The 17682-nt window shown below is 35.6% G+C and overlaps 1 protein-coding gene across 1 annotated transcript; it reads left to right on the top strand.

Annotated features, from left to right (window-relative positions):
- The first annotated feature begins 13799 nt into the window (after positions 1–13799).
- On the top strand, positions 13800–14831 carry LOC132795834 (uncharacterized). The gene is made up of 2 exons (XM_060806743.1): positions 13800–13888; positions 13944–14831. Exons 1-2 carry the CDS (start codon positions 13879–13881, stop codon positions 14693–14695), a joined length of 762 nt encoding a protein of 253 aa, XP_060662726.1. The 5' UTR covers positions 13800–13878; the 3' UTR covers positions 14696–14831.
- The last annotated feature ends 2851 nt before the right edge of the window (positions 14832–17682 follow it).

Here is a 17682-nt window from a genome sequence, read left to right as displayed (position 1 = left end):
AAACCACATTTATAGCTACAGCATGAATACAAAAACAAGTAAGAAAGTTACAGTCGAGTGTGCTCGACTGTGAGATACCCGCTATCCATTTTAAATAAGAACAATATATTTTGCGTTATTATTCTCAAAATATACCGAATATACTGCAAAAATACTAAAAATATACCAAATGGTATATGTGGTATATCGGTGTAGTACCGCATTCAAAATATACCTTAGACGGCACAATATACCAGATTGTCAGCCAAAGCAAATTAGACCCCTAGTAAGTAGACGTTTTTGCCCATACAAAAGTATTTCTTTAATAACTTCCAAAATTTGTATCTGATCGCAACCAAATTCTCAGGAATCGTAACTACTTTAGTTGTTATTGTATATACCAAAATTCGCAACTCTAGCTTTTAAATTACGCTTCTTATTCGATTTTTTTTGATTTGCGGGGGCGGAAGTGGGCGTGAAAAAAAATTTGAAACAAACTTGATCTGCGTGCAAACATAACAAATGCTGTCGAAAAAAAAAATGATAGCTCTATCTCTTATAGTCTGTGAGATCTAGGAGTTTATGCGGACAGACGGACAGACACACAGACGGACAGACGGACATGGCTAGTTCGTCTCGGCTGTTGACGCTGATCAAGAATATATATAGATACCAGATGCCTCGTTCTATCTGTTAGATACAAAGTTATAATACACAAAGTTATAATACTCTTCTACCCTATGGGTAGCGGGTATAAAAAAAGTATATATCAAACAGTAGGATTTATTTTTGAAGAGCTACAAGCAAAGGTTGAGGTGAATCCGCTATTAACGAATTATTCTAATCAAGTAGAACTCTTAAGAGGAAGAGGAGTGAAGCAAGTGCATTTGGTAGCATAGCTGCGATATATGAGCCACATTCAATGAAAACATGGCCTGACAGTTTGTCTTTTAGTTTTTTTGGTTTGCTATTGTTGCTATCGCTGCTTGTTTTTGTGGAGAGTTTGAATGGCTTGGCTCCATTGGCTCCATTGGCTCCATTGGCTTTTGGCTTTTGGCTGTTTTTTTGTTTTTTCGACTGGACTTATTTGGCGCACGCCGTCACACAACTTGGCCCCAGCACAATTGTTTGATTTATTGACGTTTATTGGCAGTTGGCATTTTATTGTGACTATTTTTGCTGCTGCCACCGAACTGGACTGGACTCGACTTGACTCAACTCGAAGCAGCCTTCAGATCAGGTGATTTCCGTCGCATGTATGTGTGTGAGTATGTGTGTGTGTATGTTGGCCCTCTCCTCCAATTATTGCATACCATTGTTCGATTGGCGCCAGGCCACGGTTCACCCACAAGACGTTGACCACTTTTGCTGGCATTTGATTGGATTGCTTTTTTTTTTTTGTTTGCTGTGTGTTTTGTTGCTTTAACTTTGGCCGCACGCTTTGAATCCTGTCACCTGTCCAATGCTTTAATCAGCATTTATATAAGATCATTGCAAAAGCATTATCAATTTGCAGCACTTAAGTACAAAAAAGCTATTCAATTCGAGCGCTTGTGATAATCTAATCAAGGCCTTTAGTGCCTTCAAAAGTGTCCTCAATCGACCATCAAAAGCCTCCTTCACACAAGCAGCTGGTCAAAGGTCAAGGCACAAATATGTGTGTGTGTGTGTGTCGTAAATATGAACAGCGCTTTTGGGTTTTATTTGGAGAAAGAGAAGCAGCAGCAGCAGCTAGCCAAAGTATTTGGCATTGATTTATGGCATTTAATTTCATTTTATTGCATATGCGGGGGGCGGCAGTAAATTAGTTGTAATTGCGTTCCCATCCATAAAGAAAAACCTGCCTCGGCATTGATTAAAACACTTTAATCGATTAGCCATTTTTATGGGTCCAAGGCCAGGCAACAAACCAAATTTCGAATTTCGAATTTCGTTGCGTACGTTCAGGTTTTCCATAATTTTTTTTGCTTCTCTTGACAGATTTATGTGTGTCATCAGTTGCGTGCTGGGAATATTTGAAGTTGACTGAGTTATGCTTGATTATTGTTTAAGTTTTTATTGAAGTCATGACTAAACTGTGTACAATATTTAGTATTTAAATTGTATGTATTACATTTCTCAAGAGAATTCTCAACTAGAGTCCAAACTCTTTATTCAAACTCTTTTACAATTTAAATTAACAATAAAAAAATGTCTTTACTTTTAATAAATAAATATAGTTTTTTGTAATCTAAATATTTGTTTAAATTTTTAACAGTTGAAGCGAAAAAAAACTCCAACTAGTTGCAAATGCTCGCTGTTTATAATTTTAATTGCTCCAGGGAAATATCTATTTGAGATGTGCACTTTCTGTTTGCTACTTTTCCTGAAACGAGCAAAAAAATCTACACGGTGAATACTCCTGTGTATGGCATCAAGTGAAGTACAAACGATGCCCATTTTAGCTTTGCTAAAAATCGGAAAATATGCAAAATAGTTGAGCAGACAATGTGTGGGGGCGCTTTGAGTGAGAATCGGAGTGGGGCGAAAAATGGAAAAAGGAAAAGCGGACCACGCATTTCAACAATTGACAGTAGCGAACAACACACATCGCAACCTTCTACCAACAAAAAAAAAAAAAAAAAAAGAACGACGTGGAGAAAAAGCAAATTTACCTGTAAGCTGGCAAACAACACCCCAGACAGCCAGAGAGAGCTGCTGGTGTTGGTGTTGGTGTTGGTGTTTTGGGGGCTACAGCTGGAGGCGGGCCCCACAGGTGGCATTTTGTGTGTGTAAAGCAACGATTTACATGCGTGTTATACATATACTATATATACATATAATAGTGGAAAGGGGAATGCGGAGAGGCAAATGTGGGCTGTGTGTTGGGTTGCGCTTGGATGGCATGTATTTCAATTTATTTATTTTTATTTGCGTATGCAAAATAGTCGGCTTGATTTTGGTTAACACACACAAACGCACACACATACACACACACACACACGGCCACACGCATCCACTAAGTGAGAAAGTGCTTTTCCATTTGCGGCAAAGAGCAATAGGGAGACACGTGTGGGTTCATCTAACATGGTCTCCGAGTGTGGTTGCTTTAAGGCAACAAACGAGTGTATTACTTTAAAGTCACTCTCTAAAGTTGAAACTCAATAGTTTGTAAAGAAACAAAATTATACTCATATTTTACAAGAATGCCAAAGCATTCTCGGTAATTAGTCATTAAATAATTAAAAAAAATATTAAAGAATTTGCTTTTCTGTCGCTTGCTTTTCAATTTCAAATTTGACGCGCGGAAGCAATTTCAGAAATTGATCATATTTTGTAGCATACTTTAAGGGTGTCATTGCCAGTAAGAACGATAGATGGCGCCACTCGATGTATTTGAGCCTACTGCTGATTTATGTTCGCCTGTTATTTCACCTATCGACTTGTCTCTTATTTGCCCTTCATCAACAAGTGATCACTGCATTCACGTAGAGTAACTGAATTTTGATTTGCTTTTGTTGGTAACTTTTCAATTTCATATTTAAAATTTGACGCTCTAAGGCCACTTTTATTACATATCATATTTTGTAGCATTTTTTAGGGGGGGCGCTTAAATCGTCATTACCAGAAGGAACGATAGATGGCGCCACTCACTAAGCAAGTGACTTGCAGTATTTCAGCCTACTGCTGATTTATGTTCGCCTGGAATTTCATCCACTCACTTGGCACATTTTAGCTCTTCATGGCGGCTTAAAGTGATCAACAACAACAATAGCATAACTAAATTTCACCTTCTGAATTCTATTATCATATAATTAAAAAAAAATAATAAAAAAAACAATCTTTAAAAATAGCAAATTTCTTTAAAATTCTTTAATAAATCGACCTCTTTAAAACATTAATAAAAATATTCACACACATCTGCAAATATGAAAACTTTTTGGGTTAAATTTAGCTGTTCAAAAGTTGCATTTACCAAATCAATTGTGCAGCACACACAAGTTGCACGTATTTTTCTGTGTACAATTCAATTTCGTTCAACGTCTCTTTCCCCTCACACTCGAGTGTCGTTCTCTGTTTCTATCCTTTGCATTTGCTGCCGTTGGCAATGGCTTTAAAAATTTTGAAAAAATACATTTTTGCATTTGTGTTCTGTGTTTTGTGTCATTTTTCAATATTTGCATTTTGAACTCAATCAATGCCAATGCACAACGTACACGTTGCAGCAAGTTGATGCAGGTTGCAGGTTGCAGGATTGCACGCATTCATGCTGCACGTTGCACACGAATCAGATTCAGAATCAGAACGTACGTATGTGTGTGAAAAGCAAAGCAACTCATTTAATTAATGCAACGAGGAATTAGTTGAAACATTTTGCCAAACATTTGCCTCGCATTTCATGGCAAACGAAAATTTGTGTACGAAGCTCGGCCTCGTTTTGCTGATTGACACATATCGTTCGTGTCACTGGCTAAAGTGGTCAAAAATCAGCCTTCACAATGCCTACCACAATGCACATTGAACTTTGACCAGCACAAGCAAAGGGGTCAAATGCTCAATGGTTCAACACACACACACATACATTTGACCAAAAACGTAATCACACAACTGCAGCAGCAGCAGCAGCAGCAGCAGCGCATGATTGACATCACTGGTCATTACTTATTTAAGATTCTCTGCCTACAGCAGGCCTCGAACATTAACTAAGTTTTGGAGCTAGGCCTACCTAACCATACGGGGGGGGTCAACGTATCAACGACCTACCTCTTCCAATCTCCATGTATTATGCGTGTGTGTTTTGGGCAACACCGCATAATTAGGCGAACTCGGCTTTAGCAACTGCAACCAGCAGCAACAGCAGCCATTTCAATATTGCATTGCATACAGGTTGCTAACCTGACTCTCAACTTTGCTTCACCTCATCTAACTATTCCACCATATTCCATAGTTGTGTGCGTGTGTGTGTGTGTGTGGTTGTACGTGCTGCTGTTCGTGTTAGTTTATTTTGGCCACGATTGCTTGGGGATTTACGGATAACATTTCGATTTCCAGCGACAAGTGGAGTCAATCAATAGTTTGGGAAAACTAAAAAACTAGCTTCCATTTTTTATTCGGCTCAAGTAGATACGGAAAACCATTTACATTTTAAGGTGTACATGACTTCGTTATAAAATTCTTGGGGAAAATGTCATTGCATAAAATATTTATATGATTTTGCCAGCGTTATTAGTAATAAATTAGATATGTATCTAGTTTGAATTTAATTTAAGTTTTACTTAATTTATTTGATTTGATTGATCTCCTATGTGTTGCTCGCAATAATTCGAAGTACTTTTCATTGGATCCCGCTAAGAGCTAATTGAAATTGACAGCCATATAACTTAAGTGTTAACGCCATTTATACACAACATATCATTCAAAATTTCACTCAAAATTAATAATCATAATAACTAACTTAATTATCTAAAAACTTACTAATTTTCAAGCCAATAAGATAGTCACTATGTGTGATGTGTAAGTATTTTTAAAGCACTCATTCAATTGTGTTACACTATACAATATTTCTTTTAAATATATCCATTATATATTTTATTCAATTATCTAAATGATTTTCTTTTGCAGTATGTGCAACTGCATTAATACGATACAATATTTTAGTTACATTTATTCTTATGCAATATTAGCAAACTATTTGGAGTACTTCAATTGTTTGGTTAGTAATTAAAAAATGATAAAAGCTCGGTCAAGATAGAACTTTAACGAGAACTTTCAGGCCACAGCTTAGTTGGCCAATTGGCTAACAGAGAGAGAGAGTTAGTTGGTTGGTTGACCATGCTGATACGATGATAACGGCATGCCAGTGAAAAGCCAGACCCAACAGGAAATTTTGCAAAATCAACATCAAGCGAGTCCAGAATTTACTATTTGGCTGCCAAGCAACCGCAACATGAAAATCCCGATGCCAATGGAAAAGAGTTGGCCCATAAATCGAATGGCGTCAGTTTCAAGAGCTGCTGTAAGTTGGCCAAGACTTCATTAAGTGGCAAATTAAATGGATTGCTTTGACTGCGCATCAGACAAGATAACTAAGCCGAGCCGTGAGGCATTCCCATAACCTATATTCCCCATATCCGATGTCCAAGCTGAGGAAGGAGCTGTTGTCCTGTTTTGTGTCTGAGTCTGGAGCTTGAGCAAAGTGCACTCGTAAATGTTGACATTCATTGTTGTTGCACTTTAATGTGCTTTCGCTTGTTCTCTTTGGCCATCTTATTCCCAATCCTATTTGCCGAGTTCGTCTTCGTCTTTGCCATCGCCATCGCCATCGCCGTCGTCTTCGTCTGTGGCGCATTTGTGCTCTGGATTTTGTTTTTATTATGATTATTTTAACTGCCAAGGCAAAGGCAAACACACAGCAGCAGCAGGAGCAGCAGCAGGAAGATGCCCTCTGCCTAAGGATGCAGCGGAAGCGCGGCTTCACTGTGACAGGCTTGGCAAGATTTGGGAGGCAGCAAGTGGCAGCAAGTGGCAGCGGAGCGCGCAGCATAAAATGCAATTTTCACATGCCTGACAGCGGCAACTGGCAGACTGGCAAACTGGCAAACTGGCAAACGGGCAACCGGGGGGTAACAGCCATTTTCGATGGGTTGGGAGCCAAATGAATTTGGCGTCGGGAGCTGTGTTCACAAAAAAACAACAGTAAAGTGAAATGCAATAAAACAAAAAGACAACACAAAAAAAAAAAAGGGAGTGAACCCGGCAGCAGACAGCAAGCAGCAGGAACAGCGGGAAAACAACTGTGACTGTGACTGCAACTGGGACTGTCTTGTCTTTGGATGCGAAGCTGTGAGCTGGAAACTGAAACTGAAACTGAAGCTCGAGCTAAAGCTGAAGCTGAAGCTGCAGTCGCAGTTGCTGCAGCTGTGACAACGCCTTTGCCTGTCAAGCGTTTGCCTCCTCGACCCGAGACCTTTGCACTACGAACTGTCACACACACACACACACCACTCTACACACACACACACACACACACAGGCATACTACGCCATTGCATTTACAGTGCAATGATTCAAATTGTCGCCTTGGATTATGGATTTATTACGCGTCTCGTTTTTTAGTAAGCTCCAAGCGACTGCAATTGTGCATGCTGCTCGCAATTACTATCAATGTAGCTACCAGCCTGACGACGACGAAGACGACGACGACATACAAACATACATACTATATATGTAGTATATATATAAGTATTACTTGCTCTCTGCGCTTCGCTGAGTCTCCTCGAGTAATCCATAAAAACATTTATATCGAATTCGAAAATGTGTCACTAATTCGCGTTGACAATATTTTTTTTTCCTTTTTTTTTATTTTTTTGGTTTTATCTATGTTTGGTTTTCAGCTGGCGTCTCTGTTGCTCTGTGTGACATCTTGCATAGAAATGAAGCTACTCCACAAAGCGAGCATTTGAGTGCGTTCGAATGAAATGCGATAGCTTTAAATATGGCAAAAATTCATAAGAAATGCGCGGGCTTTAAGTTTCAGTGAGCTTAATAGATTAATTGATTATTTATTTTAAGAAATGAAAAATTTATTGAAAAGTTAGGTATCAAAAAAAACTAAATATTATAACCAAGAATATTAAATTAAAGACGGCAAATTATGTATATAAATTATGAATTTGACTAATAAAATTCAAGATCATTTTTCGGTTTATATTTTAATTTGAAACATATATTTTTAATGTTGAAATTAGCTAAAAACGTAAAAAATAGTTAAGGATACTTAAATAAAGAATCTAAGACTTAAAAAATATATATCAATGAATTAAAATGTACTTAATTATTGTTTATTTATTTATTTTTCAAAATTACTTGTGCTATTTAAAACAATGTAATAATTTTATTACGTACTAAATCTAACAAATTAAATAGTGTCAATCTTAACGAAAAATTATATAAAAATTATAAATTTTAAAATTGATTACTATTTTTTATTTATTTTAAAAATTATTTAAAACAATGTAATACAAAAATTAAGAATCTTTTAACAAAGCGTAATTTATTAAAGACTCCAATTCTTAGAAAAAATAAAAATTTTTTATTTAAATACAAATTTATGAATTTCAAAAAATAGAAGATACTTTATTAATAGTAATCCTCATATTTGTGTTGAGGTTTGGTTTATTTTTAAATATTTAATACTCCTTTGATATTAAGTTACTTAAAAATTTGCTGTACAGATTCTTTACTTAATAAAATGAAAACCGAAGAAAACTTTATTAATAGACTAAAATCATTGTAAATTTTTGCAGCTTTAGTTATAACAGTTACAGACAGACAGACGGATTGCCTTAAGTGGGTTAAAGGGTCTCGAATTATATACTGACGAATACCTTTTAATTTAAGTCTATAGAAAACTAATTTTTCCAAGGTATTCGCAACAGATACTGTACTTAATTGCTGTAAAAGACAGACTTGTTTAATAATTGTGATTTTAAAATGAACTTTACTATTTGATAATGACAGCAACTTCCTTACAAATAGACGAATACTGTAATGAAATTGTATCGTTTACGTTTTTAAAAGAACAGACAGACAGACGTTTTATAGAAACTGTTTTTACAGGGTATTCGGTATAGCAGCAGTAAAACGAAAATTGAGTTGCTTAGCCTAGAAGCACAGTGCCAAAGCTCAATTTGTCATGGAAGACTTGTCAAAGATCATTTGTTTAGTTTCGTTTTTACTTAATTTTTTTTGTGTTGGTGTCTCCTCAATGATTATTAAATTTTGTCAAAGAATCTGAAATAATAAAAAAGCGCGTTAAAAAAAATGTTGATGGCCAGCAAGTGGTCAAGGTTTCAAGACAAACACAAAATAATAGACAATATAAGTATGTGTGTGTGTGTGCTTGTACTTTTGCTATAAAGTTATTTATTGATAATGTTGAAAATAATGTGTTGGGTACTTTGGCTAAGATTGTGCTTAGTCAGAGAGAATTGCACAACACTCGACCCTTGAATGGCGGAGGGAACGGGAGGTCAAAGGTTACCAGACAACACTACTTACGAGTGTATTGGGCAAACATCATGTTGTACGCTGGATGCCGCATGCCGCATGCCTCATGCCTCAGGCCGCAGGCCGCGTGCCGCATGTTTCGTGCTCATGCCAAGGCCCCCCCCAAAGCCCAAAAATGTGGCGGCAAAATGCGCGACGCGACGCGACGCGACCCGGCGAAAACATTTAAAACAAAGCGCATTTGAAAGCTTTTCGTAATTATTATTATGTATTGTGCATTATTTGTGTACAAGTGTAATTGTTGTCAACAAAAGCAGCAGAAAACATTGTGCAACAAAATGTTGCAGGTTGTTGTTGTTGTTGTTGTTGTTGTCGACTAAATTGCCGTTGACAACGCTGACATTTCAAATTTAGACATTCGCCTGACTGTTGACCGCACATTAAAAAGCGCTGTTTTGTGTGCCACGGCAAGTGAGTGCCCCCAACAGCCACCCAGCCTCATGCCACCCTGCCACCCTGCCACCACCCCACCCAAGGCGTCCCTCGCTCACTCACCCTCCTCTCAATTGCCTACAACTCACTCACAATGTGTCGCTTTTTTTATTTATTTTTTTCGTTCGTTTTTTTTTTGCTACATTTTGTTTATTTTGTTAATTGTCATTGCGGTCGTGGTCGTCTCTGGCTCGCCCTTTCACTCACACTCTTAGCTTCATCTCTCTTTTGTTTGCCGCACATAAAATTATGTAAAAATATTAGAAGAATTTCCGTTTCGTAAAAACGTGTTAAAAATGTTTACAGCCTCGCTCAACAGCAACAACGACAGCGAGTCAGCGTTTGCCTGTCATCGGGGGCAAGCATCGGGGGCAAGCATCGGGGGCATGCCAGCAATTCGACCTGCACGAAGATGCAGCAGCCGCAACAATCACGTTGGAGGCGTCACAGATTAATTAACGTCTCTGCGATAAAGCACGTTACAGTCAGTCGCCGGCGTCGTTGTTGCAACCACAAGCTTCTTCCATGGTCATAGTGAACAACTTGACTGCAGCTCAAACTGGCGCAGTTCGTTTTTTTTTTCATCCAAAAACTTTGCAAAATATATATATATGAAAGTATTGCTTTGTACCTTTTGAACAGTGGGCAACAAATGCAAATTAGCTAGCGAACAAGCAGCAAAGTCTAAGGAGCTTAGTCAATAGAGCCTTTGAACTTAAAAGCGAAAATCTTTTGAATATTTTAAAGACTAGAACACAGAATTTTATTTTAAGAAATAATGGAGTCTATATTATGTAGTATACATAGTAGTTAAAGTCAGGACTGTATGAATTCTTCAAATATAATATTTAAGGACAAAATAGAAAACTAGTTAAAATTTTATAAAAATATGTAAAGAAAAGATATATACACTGCTGGTTTTGAGTTCGACTAAATACAAAATAAGCTTAAATTGTATAAAAGTAAATAAATATAGATAAGAGAGACGCACCTTTACTTACATTCAAATTTGTTTAATAGTTATTATTTGAATGATATTTGAAAAGAAGTTGACATGAAAAATCTTTTGATATATAATGTGGTTTAAAAACATTTTCTTCTCAAAATAATGTGTAATTTTGTATTGCATATTGAGTATTGCCTCCTTTGTTATAACTTAATATATTCGATCCTTCATAGAATTATATAAGGAATCCACGGAGATCAAGGAAATCTCACTCCAAGCACATTTAACAGCTGCACTTAATATTAACTTAAATTCGTATTGCTTTCCCTCTTCGTATACTTTTCAATAACGTTAAGATCTAGAAAATATTATATGATATGTAGGTCATGATATTATGGTTTTGTAAAATCACCCAATTTTGATAAAAAATGAAAGCATTATAAAAGAAAGATTCGCAAAAGTTTTAAAAATGAAAATGTTTTATTTAACAATTAACAAAGTAGTTTGCAAAATTTAAAACTTAACTTTAAAATTAGCCCAATGTTGATTGAGAATATTATCTGTAGCAAAGCTTAGAAAAGGCAAGAAAAAAAGAAGAGAAAAGGAAACAAAGTATTGAACAATAATATTCATTATTTGATTATTATTAAATACTATGTTTTGTTATTCTAAAGTTTTAAAGAATATATTCATAAAAGTATAACATTATTCATGATTAGCATTAGCATATGCAAAATGCAGTTTACAAAGGAGTTCATTAATAAGAATAATAATAAAATGAGCAAAGTTGCATTTAATATCAATAGACTTGCAAACAATAAATAATAATAAAAATCAGTTGTGTTTGTGTGTGTGTGTTGGATGTCTTGTTTTCAATTCAATGGTCAATGTTTTGCCTCATTCTATAACGATGGGCGGACGATGATAAACGAAAGCAATATCCATGTCATGCTCGAATTTCTGTAGCTCAACCTCCACGGTTAAATCGCAGAACGTGCTGATTTATCTAACATATCGCGTCGGGCGACAGAGATAAGGATATTTGTTGGACAGCCAGAGTAGAGACAGTAGAGAGCACTTGTCTGATGCTCGACTCTCAGCTCGACTCAGGACTCAGGACTCTCGACTCTTGGCTGAGAAATGACGTCTAGACACTGTTCATTTTGCGAGCCCCAAAAAAACAATGGGCAGGCAAAAAGAGTTCGGCTCGGCTTTCATATTAAAGCGTAAAGCGATGCGATGGGCTTTTCACATTTTTGTTTTTCATCTTTTTTTCTTTTGGCGTATTTAATTTACCTTCTATTTTTGATACATTTTTTTGTGTATCTTCGTTTTTTTTTTGTCGGATGGGCATTTCGCTTAATTTTGGTCGTTGGCCTTGCTGCTGCTGTTGTTTTTTTTGTTCGTGTGCCAAGGAGCGCGCTTTATTTTTCAGTCCAGCTAACTAAATACCTGTATAAATATTTTATTACGCAAATGAAACAAGCATTGTTTGCATTTTATTTATGTGTATGTGTGTGTGTGTGTAGAACTGCGCCACATCCTGCAACAGGATGGCGTCCAACTACTTCTACTTTTGCTGCTGGCCAAATGAAATGGCCGCATTAAGGTGACGCCGTTTGCCAACTGTTCGTTGCTGCCTCGCCAAAAAAGAATACGTATATATATGTATATACATATATATAATAAAAAAAAGAGAATGAAGGCAGCAGCCGCCGATGGCTGCACGTGCCGTATTCTGGGCAACATTCATTTGCATGCTGCCTGTGAATGACACTGCGAGGAATGAGAAAATCTGTGGGTGGGAGTAGGAGGAGGACGAAGAGGAGGAATACGAGTAGTCTTGACCAACGGACAGCGGAAGTACAAAGCAAAAGAGAATCCTAAGAGACAAGTACACATCCTACACACACACATTTCTTCTTCTTTTTTTGTCTCTGATTGAATAAAGAGTTGCTTAAATGGTGCGATGGACAACATCTAAAAACCGAAGTAAGCAACGCTTTAATGAAGCAAAATTCGTATTCGAAATATGTTTGCATTGATTTATGTCCGCCCAAACACAAATTGGCCCACTGTAATTTCCTGAAGTGGCCAATGGGCCAATTGGCTACTTGCCAAATCAATGTGTTAAGTGTTAAATGACCATTCAAAGTGCCAAGAATGGACAAACAGCAGACAGAGGATGAGAGAGCTAAATGCACTGCAAAAAACCGTTTTAAAAACAAGATTTTGGTCTTAGTAACATACTATAATGTGTGTCAGGCACATGATCATTTTAATTTTAGAACACATTTTGATTAAACCCAAGTTCTTATTATTAAGAGGACAAAATGCTTATAGTTTTAAGACCAATCAATTAAGACAGCTACAGTCGAGTACATATATGTAAATATGCCAAATTAATTACCTCAAAAATACTAAAAATATACCAAATTTGGTATAGCACTACATTCACTCTATAGTATAAATGCAAATCATACCAGATCGTCAGCCTGATCTGTCTGGTATATTTTTGACTCTATTGTATATTTTTAATGTAGAATACTACATCAATATACCAAATATACCATGGAGTATATTTTAGAAACTACAATCAATTAAGACAGCTACAGTCGAGTATATGTTAATATGCCAAATTAATTACCACAAAAATACTAAAAATATACCGAATCTGGTATATTACTACATTCACTCTATAGTATAAGTGCAAAACATACCAGATCGTCAGCCTGAACTGTCTGGTATATTGTATATTTTTAATGTAGAATACTTCATCAATATACCAAATATACCATGGGGTATATTTTAGAAACTACTCTTTTTTCGGTATGGAAACTGAGTATGCCACACATTTTAACATCCTGATTAGCACAATAAATTCACAGTCGAGTATATGTAAATATGCCAAATTAATTACCGAAAAAATACTAAAAATATACCAAATTTGGTATAGTACTACATTCACTCTATAATATAAGTGCAAAACATACCAGATCGACAGCCCGATCTGTCTGGTATATTTTTGACTCTATTGTATATTTTTAATGTGGAATACTACATCAATATACCAAATATACTATGTGGTATATTTTAAAAACTACTCTTTTTTTCGGTGTGGAAACTGAGTATGCCACACATTTTCACATGCTGATTAGCACAATAAATTCACAGTCGAGTATATGTAAATATGTCAAATTAATTACCGCAAAAATACTAAAAATATACCAAATTTGGTATAGTACTACATTCACTGTATAGTATAAGTGCAAAACATAACAGATCGTCAGCCTGATCTGTCTGGTATATTTTTGACTCTATTGTATATTTTTAATGTGGAATACTACATCAATATACCAAATATACTATGTGGTATATTTTAAAAACTACTCTTTTTTTCGGTGTGGAAACTGAGTATGCCACACATTTTAACATGCTGATTAGCACAATAAATTCACAGTATTTTCTTACAACATGCAAAGCAGTAAGTAATTCAAATAAATAGTAAATTTGTCGAATTCAGTTTTGGTTGCCTACAGCTGGCAATGAGACAACACAACTGCTGCAATGGATACGCAAATCGGTGTCAAGTCCGCGCTGGCATGGATTGCAGGATCTAGCCAATGGCGTTGTCTGGTGTCGCCTGATGGCCAAAGTGTTGCCCGGCTCCATTGCGAGTGTGCTGATCATACATCGGCCGGCGAATGAACGCGATTCCATGCACAATTATATGCTGTTGCAGGGCGCATTTAGAAAGTTGAATATAGCCTGGTATTTTGATACACACAAATTGATTGATGGCAATCAAACGGAGCTGCTTAAGTTGGGTCAATCGATGCTACGATTGCGCGACGCTTGCAACAATCAATTGCGGGAGCAGCAGCAGCAGCAACAACAGCAGCAAAGATCAATGCAACGGGCAGGCTTAAGTTCACAACGATTATCACGTTTCCCAGCTGGTGAATTCGAGATGCCACAACAATTGTCCGGGCTGCAGGAATCAATTGCTGGCACGATGGATGCGCCAGTGGAATCGGAGCAGCAACAGCAACTCTCAATTGTTGCCGAGCAACAGCAGCAGCCACAGCAGCCAACGCAACAGGCGCAATTGAAACAACAAATCGAAACGCTCTACCACAAACAGCAGCTGGCAATGGCAGCCTCTTTGGCTGTTCCTGCCATTGACATTGATCCTTTTGCTGCTGTTGCCAGACCAGCAGCCATTGCTCTGTGCCTTTGCAGCAAGTGTATAAGCAATAGACAGCAATTGGATAACAGTATAAACAATTGATGAAGGTCTGAGTTGCATGAAATGAGTTTCAAAATTAATGATGCAAATATTAGAAAATATGTGTGGTTACTTGTAATTTAGTTGTACAAATAAATTCAACATAATATTCGATGAATAAAGAGAATTTCCGATGTTATATTTCGTATAGAATTTGTAAATAATTGTGTTGGCTAAATAATATCATGAGTTATATTCTAAAAAATTAGATATATTTAGGTTATGGGTAATTCCATGGCGAAATTTGTCCCGTGCGAGACTTTTTACAATGCACTGCAGTGAAAATAACATAAACTGAAACAATTTTAAAAATAAGTGAATGTTTTATATAAGCACTATATTTAGAGCTAAGATTTATTTTAGGAACTTCATCTATTTTACGATAAAATATATAATTTCATTAATTTTTTTGTTGTGCGTACGAATTTGTTAATTTTTGCAATTATTAGAACACAAAACAAAACAGAAAGAAAATTCAAAAACCATTCTTAGCTCTAATTAAAGTACTTATCTAGAGCTATAAAAATATACTTTTCTTATTTTTAAAATTGTTTCAGTTTATTTTATATTCAATGTAAAGGGTCTCCGTCATGGAATTACCCATATATAAGTGAATTTGAATTACCGAAATATATTTTTATAGTATTGTGTTGGCAACTAAAAATAAGTATTGAATATATATAATATTTTATAACTAAATTATGATTTGCTTATTCTGACATTTGTTTTATAGCATATGTATTGACTAATTGTAATTACAACATATTTAAAAGGCTTTAAAAATATATGATAATTCCAAATTTTGCAGCATACTTTTTTTAATGCAGCAAGGACATTGACAAGAAAGTGACTGGTAAATGTTTGTTAATAGTTTTATTGGCTAAAAAAAGTTGCGTACTAAGTACACTGTATTTCCGCTTAACTCTAGAGAACTCATTGCATCAAGAATATTATAATGAATTATGAGAAATCTCTATTTGGTAATGAACTTTGCTCTGAAAGCAAGTCAGCATTCAATAAACAGAACTATGAACTGTATATATTTGATATTTATTTTAAATATTTTCAGCATTTTCATTTGCTTTTACCTTCGAGCTTAATCAGTTTTCACAGCACATGCAACGATGCCTTTATGCTTGTGCTCTTTTTCATCCGTTCATTGCACTATTAAACCGAAAATAGCAGTAATAGCTTCATATGGCTGAGCTGCAACGAGACCGAGACCGAGACACAGGAATATTGAGCTGGGGATGCAGTGAATTTTATCGCCTCGAGACGACAGCAGATTCTGGTAACTGGGTAACCTTCTAAAGCTGCGCAGATGCAGGGCAATATGCGAGAGAGAGAGAGAGAGAACTGTGCTAGAAACATTTAATGGGAGTTAAAGCATAAAAGAAGAAGTTGAAGCAGAAGACGAGAAAAAAGAAAAACAGAATACATAATATTGCGCATACGTCGCATGTGACAGTTGACCATCCATTTTTGGGCGAATGTTGCTGTCAGTGTCGTTGTCGCTGTCGCTGTCGTTTCAGTTTGCTTTCTGTTTGCTTAGCAAATGACGAAAAGCGAAGCGAACAGAGTGCGGGTGATGAGAGAGAGAGGGGGGGGGGAAAGCGAGGAATGTGCTAGGACTTGTGGGCGACTATGGTAATGCGAATGTTAAGTCAGCAGCTGGAATGGAGAGCGAGAGACGAGCGTTTGCTTTGGGCTTTGCTTTCAGCTTTGGCTGGCTTAACAATCAAACAGCGATTCGCCATTGAAATTAGGCTAATGAAATGCTTGTTAACTGAAAGTGACAACATGGCTGTAGTGCTGTAGCCAAAACCAAACATGCCAATTAAAGTGGGCGACGACAATCCGAAATCCGAAAGGCGACATCAAATAGACAAATTCTTAGCGAGGGAACAAACAAATTTAATTAGATTACATCGCGAGTGGCTACAAATCACATTCACTATCGAGCTCTTTTTAATTGATTAATTTATTTAGAAATTTGTTAAAATAGATGTATGATTGTTATCTTTTGGTAATTATAATATTATCAATAATAAGCCAATAAATTTTGTGTAATTTTATATGCTTTGCTTTCTACAAATTGCAATCTTTATAAGCTGATCTTCATTTTAATTTGTTAATCGGCGGAACAAAAATTTAATGAGGCGGAATTACTCTCAAAACTATACCAAATGTCAATCAAAAACTATCGGCTAATGGAGTTGTCGAATTAACCAAATTACGTGTTTAATGAATGGATATATTTAAACTCAATTTATGGAAAAAACATATATTACATATTAGAGAAACACAATAGGAAATAACTATAATTGTTACAGTCTGTTAAACTTAAAAAGCTTTCAACAACTACATTAAGTTTATTTAAACATATGCTTAAAATTAGTAACACAAAATATTATTTCCAATAAATTACATTCTATAAAACTAGAAAAAACTATAAAGTAATTATGGAAGCAATTTTATTTTAGCTAATAATATTTACAAAGTTTGAACATGTTTCCAATAGATTTTACTACCATTTGTTCAATAAATTATAGAAAAAAAACACAATAAAAAAACTATACATTTTAAATTCTGTTAAACTTAAAAAGCTTTTAATTATTGCATTAAATTTGCTTTGCAATTGACTTAAAATTAATGACAACATATATCTTTTATAAAATACATTTTATGAAATTATAGAAAAATATAAGATAAGTAAAAAAAAAGTAAGGTAATTATGGATGAAATTCTAAGTTTCGATAAAAACTGTAAAGTTAGAAGATGTATCCAATAGATTTTAATGCACTTTGTTCAATAGTTTATGACAAAGAAAAACATAAGGAAAAAACTATAAATTTTACAGTCTGTTAAACATAAAAAGCTTTCTGAATATATAGTTAAAACTAATCCAAATTTTAAATGAAATAAGTTTTATTAAATTGCGGAAAAATGTCAAGCACATAAACAAGTAAAGTTATTATGGAAGCAATTCC

The sequence above is a fragment of the Drosophila nasuta genome, chromosome X (genome assembly GCF_023558535.2).
Source record: "Drosophila nasuta strain 15112-1781.00 chromosome X, ASM2355853v1, whole genome shotgun sequence".
Classification (NCBI taxonomy): Eukaryota; Metazoa; Arthropoda; class Insecta; order Diptera; family Drosophilidae; genus Drosophila; species Drosophila nasuta.
The sequence above is the reverse complement of the archived record's forward strand: the minus strand, read 5'-3'. Positions and strand labels throughout refer to the sequence as shown.